Source organism: Marmota flaviventris, chromosome 6 (assembly GCF_047511675.1).
Source record: "Marmota flaviventris isolate mMarFla1 chromosome 6, mMarFla1.hap1, whole genome shotgun sequence".
Lineage (NCBI taxonomy): Eukaryota > Metazoa > Chordata > Mammalia > Rodentia > Sciuridae > Marmota > Marmota flaviventris.
Genome location: NC_092503.1, coordinates 146097842 through 146114418, shown reverse-complemented (window position 1 = coordinate 146114418; position 16577 = coordinate 146097842). Strand labels below are relative to the sequence as shown.

At 47.2% G+C, this 16577-nt stretch overlaps 1 protein-coding gene across 5 annotated transcripts in view; it reads right to left on the bottom strand.

The window, feature by feature from the left end:
• The window catches only part of Hivep1 (HIVEP zinc finger 1), a 138970-nt gene that overhangs the window by 21708 nt on the left and 100685 nt on the right, over nucleotides 1-16577 (bottom strand). For all 5 annotated transcript variants that reach the window (XM_027948212.3, XM_071613686.1, XM_071613688.1 and 2 more), the window contains exons 4-5: nucleotides 3690-9619; nucleotides 441-574 (exon numbers count right to left, since the gene is read on the bottom strand). In XM_027948212.3, coding sequence (XP_027804013.2) covers nucleotides 441-574; nucleotides 3690-9619 — 6064 coding nt within the window. The remainder of the gene's footprint in view (nucleotides 1-440; nucleotides 575-3689; nucleotides 9620-16577) is intronic.

Below are 16577 nucleotides of genomic sequence, written 5' to 3'. Positions count from 1 at the left end.
GGTTTAAAAGTTTTCTCCACTGCTATATTCAATCACAGCTACAAAAGTACTGAAATTTCTAAGTTTCACTATAATTTGATTTTACAGTTTGTTTTTCTCATAATAAAATACACAAAAGCTTTCAAATAGGCAATAAATTCATCTCTTTTAGAGCAAATTTTACAAGTCATTCCTTATTGTAAATCAGCATGATACCTGGGGCTCACTCTGAAAATTTAATTCTCAGCTGCCTTCTATTCATCATTTTCTCCATCAAATTGGAATTATTTAACACAATACCAATACCTATCTTTCCCCAAAGATTCTATTAGTAAGCTAAGAAACCTTGCAACATTTAAATATATAAGTTGGCACTCGTAAGTCTTCATTCACATGAAAGCAAAATGTACATTTAAAAAGTAAGTTTAAATGTACATTTCAGAAGTAAAACTTGTACTTGCCCTCCATCAAATATTTTAATTCTTCTTGGTTCACTTTTGATTAAGGAATTTTCTTTATCTTGCTCACTGTTAATTTCAGAGGCATCTTTATTGCTGAATTCAACTACTGTGGACTTTTGATTACCTAATGCTCTCTGAAAGGGAAAAAAAAGAGAAACTAATTTAATAAAACTGAAAACACAAACATATGTCATGTTCAGTGGAAATTAAAGCACGGCAGCGTATAGAGCATGTAATTATCTTAATGAAACGCATTCTAAAATAACACATTCAAGATCATTCTGCTTTAATAATTCCAGTCTGTCTGCACTATAGCAAACTGACCCATCTTAGGATATTTTTAAAAATCCCATCACAGTCCTTGACACCCCCAAATAAACCTCCCAACCTAACACTTCATAAACTTGATAGTAAATTTTTTTCTTTTCTGTATTTAACTAACCACTTAGAACACAGTTTAAATATGGTTCTTAAAGAGTTTATTCTTTGGAGATGGAAAAGAGCTGTGTGGTACCCTAAGGTCTCAGCCCCAAGAAACATCACTAGCTCTCCTCTCCTTTACCTTACGTGCACTGGAGGCAGCTCGGTTTCTCAGTGTGTTACTTACTCTCCGCCCCCCACCCCCCATTATTTTAAACCACAGACATGGTTCCTCTCCAGGTCTTCACAAAAATTCCCCGAATTCTAGTCACTGTTGAATTTCAGGTCAGCTCAAAAGTCAAGACTGGGCCTGATAAAGATCTCTGAAAAAGGTTACAAAGGCTAAAATGATATGCTGATGTGATAAGCCATGTGTGGTCTTCCTCCAGGAAATGCCACCTTGTGGTTTTGTAGGAGACTCCATACAACTGTACCAGGTGCCCTCGCACTCCCACGTACTTGTGAGGCAGGCAGCTGGGGTGGACAAATCCCAGCGAGAAAGGACCCTCTCGGGGTTCAGTTACGTGTTCCAAGTCAAGTGTCACCTGCAAAGACTCAAACTCTCTAATTAGGGGCTTCTTTTATACAACCTCCTGTAAAAAGTGACATTGCCAGGTAGCCAGTCACGGTCCTGAGAAAGCCTGAAGAAGGCAAATGCTGGGGACAGTCGTGATGGAAGGAGGGCCTCAGGCCTCTGGAAAGTACCCTGGAGGCCCTGTTCTTACAAAGACGGGAGGAAAGAGAAGCTGCCAGGCAATGTCCCTCACCAGGAGGTACAAGGTGAAGATGATGGTCTCCTTTCCTCTGCTCCCGATGAGCCCTAGCTTCCCACAACGTGGATGAGACGCACACTCTTTCCTCTGACTTTATCCTTTTAGCCATAATCCTTTCTTACTTTCTTTCAACACCAAACTCCCCTTTATCTTTTGCCCATCTTTTATTAAATCTGGCTTCTATTTGCCAATTACCAATGAGTTAGGCTGCACGATCGTCAGCTTATCTTAGTGAGCTCGACAGCCATCTTATGCCCTGACTCCGATTTTCCTTGGAAACCCTTTTGCTCTATAGCTCCCGTCCTTCTCCACCCCGAATCATGAACACACTGACATTTGAGTCTGGAGGAGCAGTCGGTGCAGTGCCCAGTCCTCCAAGGCCCCGGCTCTGGGACTCAAGTCTCCGTCAACACCTCACAGCTCAGGACACACACTCCTGCCTGCCTTCACCTTTCTCCTCCAGCAACTCCCGAAACACCTGCTGCCGCGGTCCTCCTCCTCCTGGTGCTCCTTCTTCCTCTATGAACAATTTCTCAATTTTGGGCTGGACTCTCTTCACACTCAACCCTTTGAATGGTAAGATCTGCAGGACCCAGGCGAGGCCCTCTGCTCTTCTTCACACCTTCCTGAACAATCTCATCAATCACACGGGTCACTAAAGGCTCTCCACACAACACCCTCACCTGGAGCTCTTTCCTGAGACCCGTCTAGCTACAGACTTCCAGACCTTTCTTCCAAGACATCTGGAACTTGAAGACGTTGGTTTGGGGGGTTGGGGGGGGATGCTGGGGATTGCTAAACACACGCTCTACCACTGAGCTACACCCACAGCCTAGGAGCACCCTTTTCTATAGGCACATCAGAATGCAAATGAAGTGTTGCTTAAGTTCTCATGATTGGGTCTCCTGTAAGATTCTGACTCAGCAGCCTCAGAGCCTGAGGATTCAAGAAAGCAAATCCACAAAGGGGTGGAGGCACCCTCCTTTACTTCCTTCTCCACCATCATGCATATGCTGTGGGTTTTATCTACATTTCCAACTCACAAAATTTCTGGCCATGCCAGACTCTGCAGCCAGGGTTTAAATGAACCAGGGTTCTTTTCACTCCTGTGTCCTTTAGTGATGTATTAAAATTCTGTAATTCTTGTTTGCTGGAAGCATCCCAAATGATTCTCCTTACTATTGCTTTTGAGACCCCAAGGGATAGCATCATCCTCAGAGTATCCACACCTCCTCAACCTGCAGGCACCACTCAAGACTCCCTTCCTCCGGAACTGCACGCTCTGTCACGAGGCTGACACTGCAGGACTTTCTTGTTGATAGGTGTGTAAATGCTTAAGAACCTACATTAATTATATGCTTTGGGATCTGCAGAGGTCAATGACTTCACCTATAATTCTGAATGTCCAGAGTGCAATGGGATATCTTTATGGATTTATTCGTAATCACTTAAATGATTTTTCTAATTTCATAAGGCTGATAATTCTAATGAGACCAGTTCCATCAATTACTTAAAATTGTAGTTTTATGATCTTAAATTTCATTATAAATCTTGACAAAGTCAACTTATTAAGTATATAACTTATTTGGTGACTCTTGATTCTGAGAACTACTCTGGAGGAGCGCTGGGATGGGCCTGGAGAGGGAGAGAGTTAGTATGAACAAGTGTGAAGAGTTCTCTGCTCACATTTCACAATAAAATACAACTATCCTTGATTATCCACACCCATCAGAGCATATGCCTAATCTCCTCTCACTTAACAAAGACACCACCACCTTAACAGATGAGAAAGATCAAGTCCAACTGAGACTCTCAGTGAAGGGCAATCAAGTAGACACATACCATAATTAACCGAGGAACAAAAAGTTGTCCTTTCCTAAATGACAGAATCACCAAAAGGACTTCAGATAACTCTCAGCAGTGTGACACCCTGCCTTTTAATATCTACATAAATATAGTACAACTTGTCATTTAAAATGAAAATGCTTCTAAGTAAGATAGTCAATAAAACTAATTTGCACAAGCCATATTTGAAGGCAAATTATACTTCGAGTACCTTGCTTAGGTTGCTTTTCCACTTGCTTGAATAGACCAACAAATCTGATTTGGAATGGGTGGTTATTGCTTGGCAATACAGTGATTTTCCAGTCTTCTGCTTTGAGTTAAGGAGAGAAAGCGCAACTTTCGTAGGCAAACCAAGTGGATTTGGGTCACCGTTGCTTACTGTCCACTCGGTGTAGGCTGACGTTTTCTGGTCACTCTGTGGCAAAGGCAGTGACTTCTGTCTTAACAGGTAACACCATGTGAAGCTGGTGGCAGTCTTGAGGCTGGGGAAAGAGGGCTGCTGTGCATCCGCAGGGCCCAACAGTGGAAGGGTGGTGGCTGGCGGCTGACCCTGCCCTTGTGCACTGGCTTTGTTCCCTTGGCTCTTTGCCCCTGGAGACTCCCCTTCCTGGTTACTGTTTGCAGATTTCAGAGGGGAAATGAGGTTGTTTTCTGAAGTGACAGGTGACTTCTGGACTGTGAGAGTTAATGATGCAGATGGCTTGATGTTTTCAAATTCTTGTAATTCACTGATAGGTTCTGTGACTACCAACTTAGACTGTCCTGATGACAAATGATCAGCTGGTAAAACATCTGGCAAATTAACAGCCTCACTACCAGTTTCAGGCTTAGAAAAAGCTTCCTGTTCCAATATCCCACCTTCAAGGGGCTCTGTAGTGCAAACCTGCCTCACCAAAACTGGTTTTTTCTGCTTATTAACCTCATTTGCTCTTGAACTTAATGGCTCTATGGACCTAACATCTGTGGCACAAGCAACTCCATTTTCATCTTTAGCCCGTTTTTGGTGCTTTTCCATGGCGATGTCTAAACTATTTGCTGGGGAGAGCATCCTTTTACTAGAAGCTGAAGATTCTTGTTGGGGGGAAAGTCTACCAACAGACATTTTCTGAGTGACCGGCAAGGATTCAGAGTGAGAATTTTGGCTGAACTCTGAAAAAATATTTTTGCAAACAAGCTCTTTCTCTGGATTTGGCAAAGCATTCTGGTGAGCTTTCTGTGACTGTGGCACAGAATTCTGTTCTTCACTGATTGGCACTATCGTTTGATTAGCCTGGCAAACTGGCGTGCTGCACAGATCTTGGGTCACTAGGATCTGTGGCAGAGATATCACAGTGGCAAAACAGTACGTGGGAACATTACTCTGCAGATGCACGGGCAGCATGAATGAGGATGGCACGTTGTGCACCTGCCTGCCCGGTGGCCCGAGCTCCGGCAGTGGCAGAGGACATGAATCACACAGGGGATCCACTAATTTGATTGGCAATGCCACTGAAGTTGCACAACTATCTGCTCTGTCTGGATCTGAAAGAACTTGATTCGGTGAAGGATGTGCGGGATTAGAGGAGCAAGACTGGCTTGAGGTGAAAACCTGGCACTGCAACTGGTACTTGGGAGCAAAGCAATCCTTGCTTTGAGAAGACACACATCGAGTGGATTGTGCACCTGGTGTGTCACCCTGCTCAGACCCCGGCAGAGGCAGCTGTGCGTTCTGCTGGCCAAGGGGTGTATGGGTTTGGTTCAATAAGTTGACACCAAAAAGCTGTTGGACAGGAAAGATGTTAGCAGAGCTGGAGCTTGGCGCTTCTGTCCGCAGATCCTTAGCTTGCGTCTGGGAGTGCAAAGTGTTTGTTGAAAACTCACCCAAAGGTGTATTAGGGAGCGGAGGACCCTGAAATGGCCCTGCACTCACGCTGGGCAGAGCAGTATTTTGGAAAGATGGTGGGTTCACTGGAGGCACAAGACTCTCTGGAGCTATGTTTAAAGATATCTGCCGGATCAGCGGGCCTCTCCTTCTTTCTAAGAGAGGCACGTGTCCGGTGACCCCAGTGCCAGAGGTGGGGGTCGAAGGCTGTGACTCAGCAAGCGGTGTCATCTGGGTTGGTGTGATGCTGCCACAGTCGAATGACTTACTTCTGAAGCTGGGGACCTCCAGGGATGTCTGCATGCAGCTGATCTGTTCAGATGCAGCCCGCCTCATTTCCCGGTGGCTTCCGGGAACATTCAGCGTATTCGAGCCAGGTGGAATCAAAAGAAACTCTGCTTTATTTGGAAAATCAATTTTTGGTGAAGCCTCTGTCTTAGAGATGTCCTCTATATCTAAGGAGGCTGAGAAACTTGAAGCATGGGATAAACTGCTCTCCCTGCTTAGGCTCCGGGAGAGAGTGGAGTCGAAACTCGATTCAGTAGAGGAATGCTCGATCTCGGCCAGACGGAGCCTCTTCTTTTTGGGTGGCAGTTTCTCTGTTGGCAGCTTTGACAAGGTCTCACTACGCTGAGGCCAGCTGAACTTCTCAGATTTTTCTTGATCGTGACCTTGGGCTTCCAGGTCTCGATCTGGCTCTTCCGTGACCAGAATTTCTGGCACCTGGATATTGTGCTGTCGGACAAGTCTCGAGGGCTGTCCCAGCACATGCCGCTCGCCTGTCATCTTTCTGGAACTTTCCCATGGCTCTCCTCTGACAGCTTCTGACAGCGTAGGCTGGTGAGGATGTGACGTGTCCTCTGGGGAGATCCCTACTACTTTCAGAGACCCAGGCTTCCCAGTTCTGCTCAGCTCCTGGAAAGAAACTGTGGAAGCTCCTTCGAAGGGCTCAACTTTGTCAAAGGAACTGGGTCTGCTCAGGGAGTTGGTGTGCTGGATGACGGAGATGCCGGCCCCTTGTCTCTTCACCTCCACGCGGTCCTGGGCAGCCAAACTTATCTGTTGCTTTGGGTCCACAGTCTGCTCAGGGCCCCTGGTGACGAGCTGCACCTGGGAGTTCTGCAGCTGCACGTGTCGGTGCTGCTGGTCCCCTGATCCGGCGACAGAGGGTTTAGACAGGCTGGGGACGGGGCCCAGGGCGTTCTGAAACTGTAGGGCTTCGGAGCTTTGGGGGGAAGATCCGCTTTCGTTCTGTGGAAGCTCCTCGTCGTCTCCAACACTTTTCATTTTCCTCCTTTTCCTTATCTGCGGCGTCTGTTCCCAGACGCCCGAGGAGCCTGCGACCCTGTAGTGGAGAACCTGCGGCTGCGCGCTGCTCCCCAGGGGGCCGTGCTCGGGCTCCCGCACAGGGACCTTTGTTTTGGGCCCATGTAACTCTGAACAGTAGAATTTCTTATGGTTTTCGAAATTTTCCAGCTTCCTGTACCTGTTTCTACAGGTTTCACACTCAAACATGGTCCCTCGGCCCTGATGAGACTTCTTTTTCTCCAGATGGGAGCCCGGTGCCGAGGTCTTGCCGCGGGCCGACACAGGTTCCGTGGTGGCGTGGCCTCCCTGGTGGCCCTCATCCAAGGACTGGCTGGGGCCGAGAACGTGGTTTTCAGTGGCTGAAGAGTCTTCCACTGCTACCTGCCTGACGAGAGTGCGAGGATGTCCACTTGGTGGCACAGAAGAGTTAGGTCCCGGGACGAAGACGTCGTCGTAGAAAGTGCCAATTTTGTCATCAAATGACTGGCTTCCTCTCAGTGGGTGCGGGGGAGGGATCACATTCGGAGGGACGGCCGAGTAGCCTGTGGTCGGCATGGAGTTGCTTCTTGTGATAGGCAAGCAGTCGAGGGAAGGAACGGACAGGAGGAACACTTGTTTGGACTTCTCGGTCGGGGTGAACGGGGACTTGGGTATATCAGAGCTGGAGCTGGTTCGCCGTCCCATTGGCTTCAGGTCAAACTGGAAAGAATCTTTAAATATGTATGATTTGGGGGAATCGATGCTCCCTCGTCTGGAGAGAGAGGTTCTCCGTGGCTTCACGCTGTCCAGCTGCTTATCGTCCACCAAGGCTTCATTGTCTGAGATGAGCTTTGATATCCGTTCCTCCAGGGTCTTGGTGGCCAAGGGCGGGCGCATCTGACCAGGTACGAGGGGTGGCTTTTCCCCTGTCGACAGCGCGGAGGGTGCTGGTGTATTGAGTCTTGGTGCAGAGGGCTCATTGCTCTTAGCAGAGTCTTGCTCGGTGGTGGGGAAGGTTCTGGCAAAGGGAGTGGGTGGGCTCACTGTTTGATCCGCACTTTCAGATCGTGAGAAGTAGCCGGAATCTGTGCTTCCTAAACTGCGAGGGCTTAGCAGCAGCTTTCCTTGCTGCTCTTGGGAGTGATCGGTGGCCTGCTGCCTCTGCAGCTGGGCGTGGGCCGCTCCTCCACCATGGGAGTCCTGTTTCCCTTCCGGCTGACCTGTGTCCCCTTTCTGACGGGACTTCTCCTCAGTCTCTAGGGAGGTCACAGTGGCAGACTGTGACAGTGCCTTTGTTACCTGAAGGTCCTTCTGTCTGTGTGCACTAGGAAGCTCGGGCTTGGCACTGACAACCTGCGAGCTGTCGGTTCTGGATGGGGACACGCTGATAGGGTGGACCACAACTTTTGGTAAGTCTGTCACAGCTTGTGATTCTGAAGATGGGTCCTGTAGTGAAAAGTCACCTGCCACCTGATCTGGATTGCTTAGAATGGAACTTGATTTTGGAAAGGCTTCAGGATTTGACGACCTCTTCATTATCTGCACAGGCTGCAAGTCCATGGCCCCCCGCTCATTCTGTCTTCCTTCAGCAGCAGCCTCTTCCTCACTCTCTGCACTGTCTTCTGCATCTGAATGGATACTAAGTGCTTTGGGGGACTCCTGGGACAAGAACAAACCACCAGCATCTGGTTGCAAGACGAGGCCCAGTTTGATAGTATGTGCGTGGGATTTTTTGTGCTTATACAGATTGCTTTTAGTCTTAAATGAAAATCCGCAAGTCACGCAGGGATAGGGCCGCTCTCCTGTGTGGGAGCGGATATGCTTTAAAAGCACACTAGGCTTTGCACAAGCTCTATTGCAATACTCACAAATATATTTTCCTTGCTTTTTTGGCTTCTGATCTTTCAGAAGATGATTGTACATTTGTTCTACACTTTGATTAACAACAGAGGCAACGTGAGTTGAATTATAAAGTGGCGCAGGGGGCAACTGTGTGGAATTGGCTGCACTTATTGACAAAGGTGAAGCAGAATCCACTTGCTGGTTTGGAGGAGTGACCTGAGTTCTACTGGAAGGAGAAGTGAGACCTGTGGCTGATGTCACTGCTGAGTTATACACCTGTTCGTGTTTGCCGTTCTCCTGACTTTGCAGATTCGTCAGTGCTCCTGCGAAACCCGAGTGCCCGGGGAGCTGCTGACTGTGTTGATTAGGTTTGGAAACAAAGTGTTCCCGCTGATTATCCAGATGAGAAACCGACTGAACTGCTGCTTGCTCGTTCTTCTGAGGAGCAGAGACATGCACTGTGTATGAGGTACTGGGAGGAAGCTGCGGCTCGGCAACGGGTTCTGGTGGAGTCTGATTTGGGGCACTCGCTGAACTGTTTTTTAATCTAGATGGGGATCGTACAGTTTTATTTGGTCTCAGTTTTTCTGTCTTAATTGCACAAGACGAGCCCTTTTGTGACAAGGTGCTCAGTTCTGGCTCCATTGCTTTCAGTAAGACATCAAATGCGGTGTTGGTGTACGCGGGGGGCGTGGTGCGGTGAGGAGAGATACATTCACTGCTGTCAGTCCTGGTTTTACTGGACAGAGAACCCGAGTCCCAGTTCTCAGGCAGCACACTGTGCTTGGCAGGGTCCGCACCTTCCGATCTCCATCTCCGCAGCTCCGCCGGGCGCTGCAGAAACGAGGGCTTCTCGGGGGAGACGGAGCCCCCGGGTTTGGAGGCCTCAGCAGTCAGGGCAGGCGCCTCTCCATTCTGTCTGGTGAACAGCTTCCCATTTCTTACAGGAACAGAATTCGACTTCTTGTGAGATTCTGACACACTCTGAACTGCAAAAGACGAATCTTCGGTATTCTGTTTATGTTTTGCCTGCAGAGGATTCCTCAGGGGGGATTTTGGTATCTTTTTCAGGTGATTCTCAGCAACAATCTTTTTCCGTTTCACACCTTTCAGAGATTCCGAAGATCCTTTAACACCTGCTTCTAGAATTTCTGTTGAAAAAGAAGAAAGGAAACCAAATGGTAAAAGTGTACATACACCAACTGCTTGTGTGTGTGTGCTTGTGTGTGTGTATGTGTGTGTGTGTGCATGTGTGTGCGTGTGCGTGTGTGTTTAGACAAATTTAAGATCACCATGATGAGGGTGCTATAGTAAGGCAGTAGTTTAAGTAAAGACAACTTTTATAAACTTCATTCTAAAGTCCTGGCAATGTTAAGAATATTGCTAATCAAACTCCATGGGAATGCTCATGCCTGGTGTGCACTTCTAGACACCACGTTCCTGTCCAGAGATGCCCAGGCCCTGAACCAACATCCTCCTACTTCATTCCGTAGCTGAGTTCTGCCAACTCCACCGTCTGATAAGTGCTGCCAAATGAGGAGGAAGTTGGCCTTTGTGCTGGGCATGTCACATGAAGGAGCCTTTGAAGCCCACTTTTCAGCAGGTTCCACTCGTGCAACACTGATGCTCTTACGAGAACAAGGGCTGCCCTCTGGTAACTTCTAGAATGACCACACCTGGGATGGTCAAGATACATCACCTGGTCAGTCATGAGCACTTACTGCTAACACAGCAGTTACATCGACACAGAGAAAATTTAGAAAGTAAAATAATCCACTTTTTAGGGTTTCTCATTAACAAAATTAAAGAACAATAAGTTGCAATGGCCTTTGGTAAAAAAAGAAAAAACAGTCACCATTGCCATTTTAACTGAATAAAATATTCACTGAGTATGTTTTTGTCATCACTGATAGGTAGGAAGGCAGGCAAGCAGACAGGTGAGACTTACTGCAGGAGAGAGGAGATGAAACCGCCCTCATGTCTAGCTATGCTAGAAATAAATCATCTTTTAAGTGGCATCAACCACCCACCACCTCTGTCAACTATTATATCTTTGAGCAATAATTAATCACTTGTCCTAATTTAGTTTTGTTTCCATTTGTTAGATCCTTAAGAACATAAGCAAAATTTATTCAATTATATATTACTTACTGGTAAAAAAGCCAAATACTTTAATCCTTCGTTATTTTCAAGTAGCTCTTGTAATGCACATCTCTGAAATTCATATTAGACCAAAATGTCTATACTGTATTAACTACTTTGCATTTATTGAGAGTAAAAATCTGCATAAAATAATTTAGTCATGTTGCAACATCAGTTTATGTGCCCTCAATTATGAGTTAATGAAAAAAAAATAAGTCCGATTCCACTATAGACGTTATTTACTCACCACACTCAGAAGGTCCTCATGACTATAATGTCTCAGCTAAGGCGTAACAGGAAAATGATTATTTTCTGAACTCTTTAATCTTTAAAAATGATGTTGAGATAACATTTTCCTTGCTCAGTCCACTCTTTCATGAAATGACATCTTCCTGCTCGTTTTCCTTCCTCACGATGCAGTGATGGCTTTATGTCACTCATCAATGCCACCAGGCATGGGGGACATGAAAAATGATAATCACCACGAAGGGTAGCTGCTTCCCCATTCATCTTCAGAAAGTCAGGAGGCAGGTGGTCACGAAAGTGGACGCCACCAGGCTAAGAACACAGCTAGAGCAATGCGGTGGGGCAGCTGGCACAGACACACCACAGATTTACACCTGCCATGCAGAGGCCCACGCAGGACCTGTTCAACCAGAGTCCTAGCTGGGGCACATGAGTATTCTACTATGTTTCACATAATTTTCTGGAATAAGCTTTCACTTTTAGAAGTAGCTATTAAAAAAAATTAAACAGTGCCTTACAAAGAAAAATGCAAAAATTCAATTGATATGTTTTAAACAAAAAGAATAAAATTTAATTTTGTACTTAAAATGAAGCTGAAGTGAAAATAAAGGAATTATCCATATTTCCATATAAGAAATTTAAGAGATACTATTTCCAAAAAATACCCCTTGAGTTAAGAATTAGATCTAAACAGATATTTTGAGTAGAATTTGTGTGTGTGTGTGTGTGTGTGTGTGCGCGTGCGCGTGCGCGCGTGTATGTGTGTGGTGCTGGGGATTGAACCCAGGGCCTTATGCCTGTGAGGCAAGCATTCTACCAACTGAGCTATATCCCCCCAGCCCTTAAGTAGAATTTTTTAGCTACATATTTCAGTTTTAGATACAGACTCATCTCTCATTTTTCAAAGTTCGTAACATTTCAGTCCTATTCGCACAGTTGTGTATTCTTAGTTCTCTGTGTGGATCTTAACCCTTGACTGGTGTGATTATGACAATTCTCCCTTCAGATGCTGCATATACCCTTTGCCTTCTGACAACTCAGTGATGAGAAACTTTTCATCTATTACATCTTCACATGTATATATATATATTTTTTTTTTTGGAATAAGGTTTTTTCTTTAGGCAATTCAATTATGTTATCCTGGATCACCCTTAGGATTGTTTAAGTTTCCTTCCTCCCTCTCTCTGTTTTTCTTCTCTAAATTCTAAAGCTGTATTTTCAGGCCATTAAACTCTTTACTGCTTCAAATTTATTGGTTTTGGATGTTCTAGTCTCATTTTATTCCCTTAGTTCCATATTTCCCATCTCATTTTATTGTCTCGGAGGAAGTTTGAGCTCTTACGTTAATAAATTTATGAGCTCATTAAGTTTTGTGCTTAAAAGACACTTCTGCTTCTGGGCATTACTTTCTTCAAGGCCGAGTTTTTAGTCTTTCATTTTCTCCAGGATTTTCCATTGCCTGAGATAACAGGAAGGTCAAGGGTACGGCATTCAACTGAGAACATGTCTTTTCTGGCTTGTGTTCCTTCTTCCAGGGTTTTCTTGGGTCTCTTCTGCTTAACGAAGTCTTTCTCCTTGTTTAGGGATAAAGCCCCTCCACTATGGGTGCTTGGGAGGAAGGAGGTGGTAGGGAGACTCTACACCTTGGATCACCATCTCAATTCTGAGATGCCTGTTAGGGGTGTTGGGACCCGAGAGGATGGTACAGGTTTGAGAGCTTCAATCAGAGGAAGGGGCCAGGCCCACGTAGGTGAGCATCACCCTGCCATTCAGAGGTGGAGTGGGGCAGGCTGCCGCCTCTGCTGATGTCTCCTCTCCATTCCTTGATTGTCATTGCAATGCTCAAAGAGGGTGTCTTGTCTGGCTAGAAATTAGACAAACCTCTCTCTTGGGTACCAATGTCCTACAGTAGAAGGTGGCAGACCCTTGGGTTTTCAAAGAATGGTGTTTTAAAAACTCACCTGAATCTTGATTAATTTCAAATCAATTTAAGAGTAGCTGGAGTGACTATCACTCATCGACAATAAGCCTTGGTCTGGCCATCACACTCGGCAGCTCCATTCACAACACCTGGACCACAGTCACCCCGCCCTGGAGTTCAGAGCATGTGTACGGCAGGGCACCCGAGGCACAAATGCAACTGTGTGGGGCTGAAGAGGAACAGCTGCTGCCTTTGTGTCTGCACTTTTCCGGTTCTAAAGGCAACCTGTTTCTTTGTGGACTGTGAGGGAAATACATTAGTGTGAGCAAAGAGAAACAAAGGAAGACCCCGAGATGAGTGTGGAGACAGCCCCAGGATGCCAAGATGGCGGCTGTTTACTGTGCTCACCACCCACCAGCCCGTGCACAGGCTACTCTCAGCAAGGAAGCTGCTCCCAACCATGCCATGATTCCAAAACACTGGCTTTTTACCCCACCCATGCCGGATGTGCTTGGTGCACATCGGGGATGAAGCAACCCCTTTGCTTACACAGGGGTAATGTGCAGTCCAGCTGGAAAGGGAAGGATTCAAAAGCAAGTCGGCCAACTGCTGCAGATGTCCTCACCAGTGTGGCTGAACAACAGGCAGAGACTGAGGCACAAACAGGTCAAAAATCCAAACACAGGCTCCTTCAGCAGACGCAAATCACCCAAGAAAGGGATCCAAATTGGCAGTGTTGCCACCTTCAGAATTACGAACTTTGGGGGTTTGCAGAGCCCCCAAAGCTGGGGCTTCCAGAGCAGAAAAGCTGGGGAAACATAAGCCCAAGTTCCCAGGCTCCCTCCACAGCCTGATCGTGTGCACCCTCACTTCTGAAGAGAAAAGCAACACAGAGTGGACAACAGCACTGCTCCCTGGTCCCAGGGCCACTCCAGATGACCACAGATCAAGACGCAGCACGGTCCCTGGCTCAGGAAGCCTCTGGGTTGCCAGGAGTGACAAAGAACACTCTTAAGGTGGGTAGCAGGTAGGGAAGCTGCAGCTCAAGGTGTGGGTGAACCCTGCTTGGACTCACGGCAAGGCTTTCTTCAAATTTACTCAGATACACAGTGTGAAAACCTTTAGAACCCTCAGGCCCTGGGGACATAAGAAGTACTTCTCCTCCAGCAGTGCAGAGCAGTTGGAGTCAGGGAATCGAGAGCTGAGGTGGAGCACGGAGCATGACAAGCTTTATCAGTAGTTTGCCCAGAACTCGGAGAGTGACAGGAGCCTCTTAGCTGACTTGAGGAAGCCAAAGATGCTGCGGAGCCTCCTGTCTTGATGTGGGAATGCCAAGCTAGTTTGAGAGGAAAACAGTTCTCTGCTTTCCATTCCACCAAACCTCCAAATCAATATATGTTGTGGAATCGCAAACCGTAAGTGGAAATTCAGGACAAGTAATTTTCAATAGGAAAATGGTCGGGCTCATTATGGCACAGTCACTTACCATAACATTACACAACCGTTGGAAATAACTACCAAGTTTACACAGCAATCTGAGAATTATGAAGCATGAAGTATACATGCACGCTCTTTCTTTCCTTGAGAGAGGTCTGGGCCAAGGCACAGACCTGCGAACGCACAGTCAGGCTGGTTTTGTCAAAGTGATTGACAGAAGCCCAGGTACTCGTGCCCTGAAGGTGTGCTGCAGAGGAGAAGGAAGGAGGGCTGGGGAGTCAGAAACCGCCTAGAAAACATGTGCTAGCGAAGCGCCCGGAAGTCAGGGAGCAGCTGATTTTAAGACAGAAGATGTGCCCACCGTGTCCAGCACTGCATTTGGATCCACAGGATGGAAACGGACAAGAGCTCACACACGGCCCTGGTGGGTCTGGGCACTGGGAGGACACGGGTATCTCTGAGAGCAGTGTCGGAGGCCCAGGGGTCAACGTCATCACAGACACAGGGAAGGACGGAGGAGGTGAGGCCAGCCAACACCGACCACTTCCTGGGAATCTGGCCGTGAAGGAGTGAAAGAGACCAGACGCCGGTGTCGGGGAGAAGGTTAAGGGGAGACTTCTGTGGCACCAGGGGAGGTTGGGTGAGTCTACAGAGGACACAAAAAGCACAAAGACGGGGACTGAAGATGCAAACCAACAATGAATAAACTAACGTGCACTAAACAGGTGCCATCGGGAAGCCACCACAAGGGTGTGGCAGCCCACTGTGATGGAGGCCAAGAGCAGCTGGGACCACTTTCTTGGAAGCAGCACACCTGACTCGAGCCTGCCTCAAGGGCAGAGGCAAGGACTTGCAAGATAAGGAACAGCACAGACAAGGTACCCAAGATGCCCACAGGGACAATGGGTGGACCTTGCCATTTGCACACTAGCAGTGGGAGAGCAATTGGAAAAGGATGGTAGGAGGAGGGGGCTCGGCCTTGAACCTGGCCAGAGACTGGGACTCACTGAGCAAGAACAAGAAGTCACTCTAACTCACTGCCAATCCTCCAGGAACACAATCAGAACATCTCCCCAGCCAAGCCTGCAAGGTCACCGCCCTCAGTCCATTCCCCCATTGGCTATCCCAGCCAGAGGGGTAGATGCCCACCTCCTTCTTGCCACTGGGGGCTGCACCTGCCCTCTCATCAAGAAGCATTCCCTACTCTCAACTCGGTGCCTGGCTCATTTCGACCTTCAAGTCACTGCACCACCGCTCCCCGGGGGCTGCTCTTCCACACAACCTCAAGTGGTCCCAAGCGGTCCCTGTGTGGCCTTGCTTATGATCACCAGCTGAAACATCTATTATCTATTTATACATCTTTGTCTATCTCTTAATTAGAATACAGGAGCTATAAGAACTTCACCTTTACATACCCAGCTCTTAAAAAATGCTCAAGATATATTTGTTAATCTAAGAATTATTGATAGAGAGAAATTAAAGGGCAAATTATATTGGGCAGTCTATTGATTTACAATCCATCACATAAGAATTCAAATTAGAAATTCATATGACCATTTTGAGTAAGGGTAAATGATACATGATAAAAATCAACATCCTGATGGGCCCAGTGGCGCACACCTATAATCCCAGTGGCTCAGGAGGCTGAGGCAGGAGGATTGCGAGTTCAAAGCCAACCTCAGCAAAAGAGAGGTGCTAAGCAACTCAGTGAGACTCTGTTTTTAAATAAAATACAAAATAGGGTGAGGATGTGGCTCGGTGGTCAAATGCCCCTGAATTCAATCCCTGGTACCCCAAAACCAAAAAACAGCAAAACAAAAAGACCCAACATCATTATTTTAAAAAATAAAAATAGTTGAATCGACTTCAAAATGTATCAACTTGAAGAATGTTGTTCCTACCCTAAAGAAACAGCGTCTCTCTTGAGCCCATCAGAAAGTGTGGGTCCCACAGAGTAGACACATAGTCTGAACTCCAATACAGGATGCATGGACCGGCTTAGCTGCCACAGAGCACAGGGGGAAGACGTGGCAGCCGTGCCGACGAATGAGAAGTGCCCTCTGAGCTGTCCCAGCTGTCGGAGGTCAGCAGGGGCTGGAAGAGTGGGCCTCAGACTCGCGAGTCCCCTTTCACTCCCACACTCTTCTGTGAGCCTATGTCAGCTGCTCCTGTGCGGGCAGGACAGGCGACAGGAGAAGTGACCTCTGGTGTCCGGGTATGCAGGAAAAGGCAGGAAGCCAGCCCTGCCTTCAGGACGCTTCTCCCACATGGAGCAAAAAGCCTGAAGCACTGACCTGTCAGGAAACCAGCACAGGGCAGAAGTGGAGCCCCTTGAAGCTGAGGGAGTAGGACAGGAAACGGCG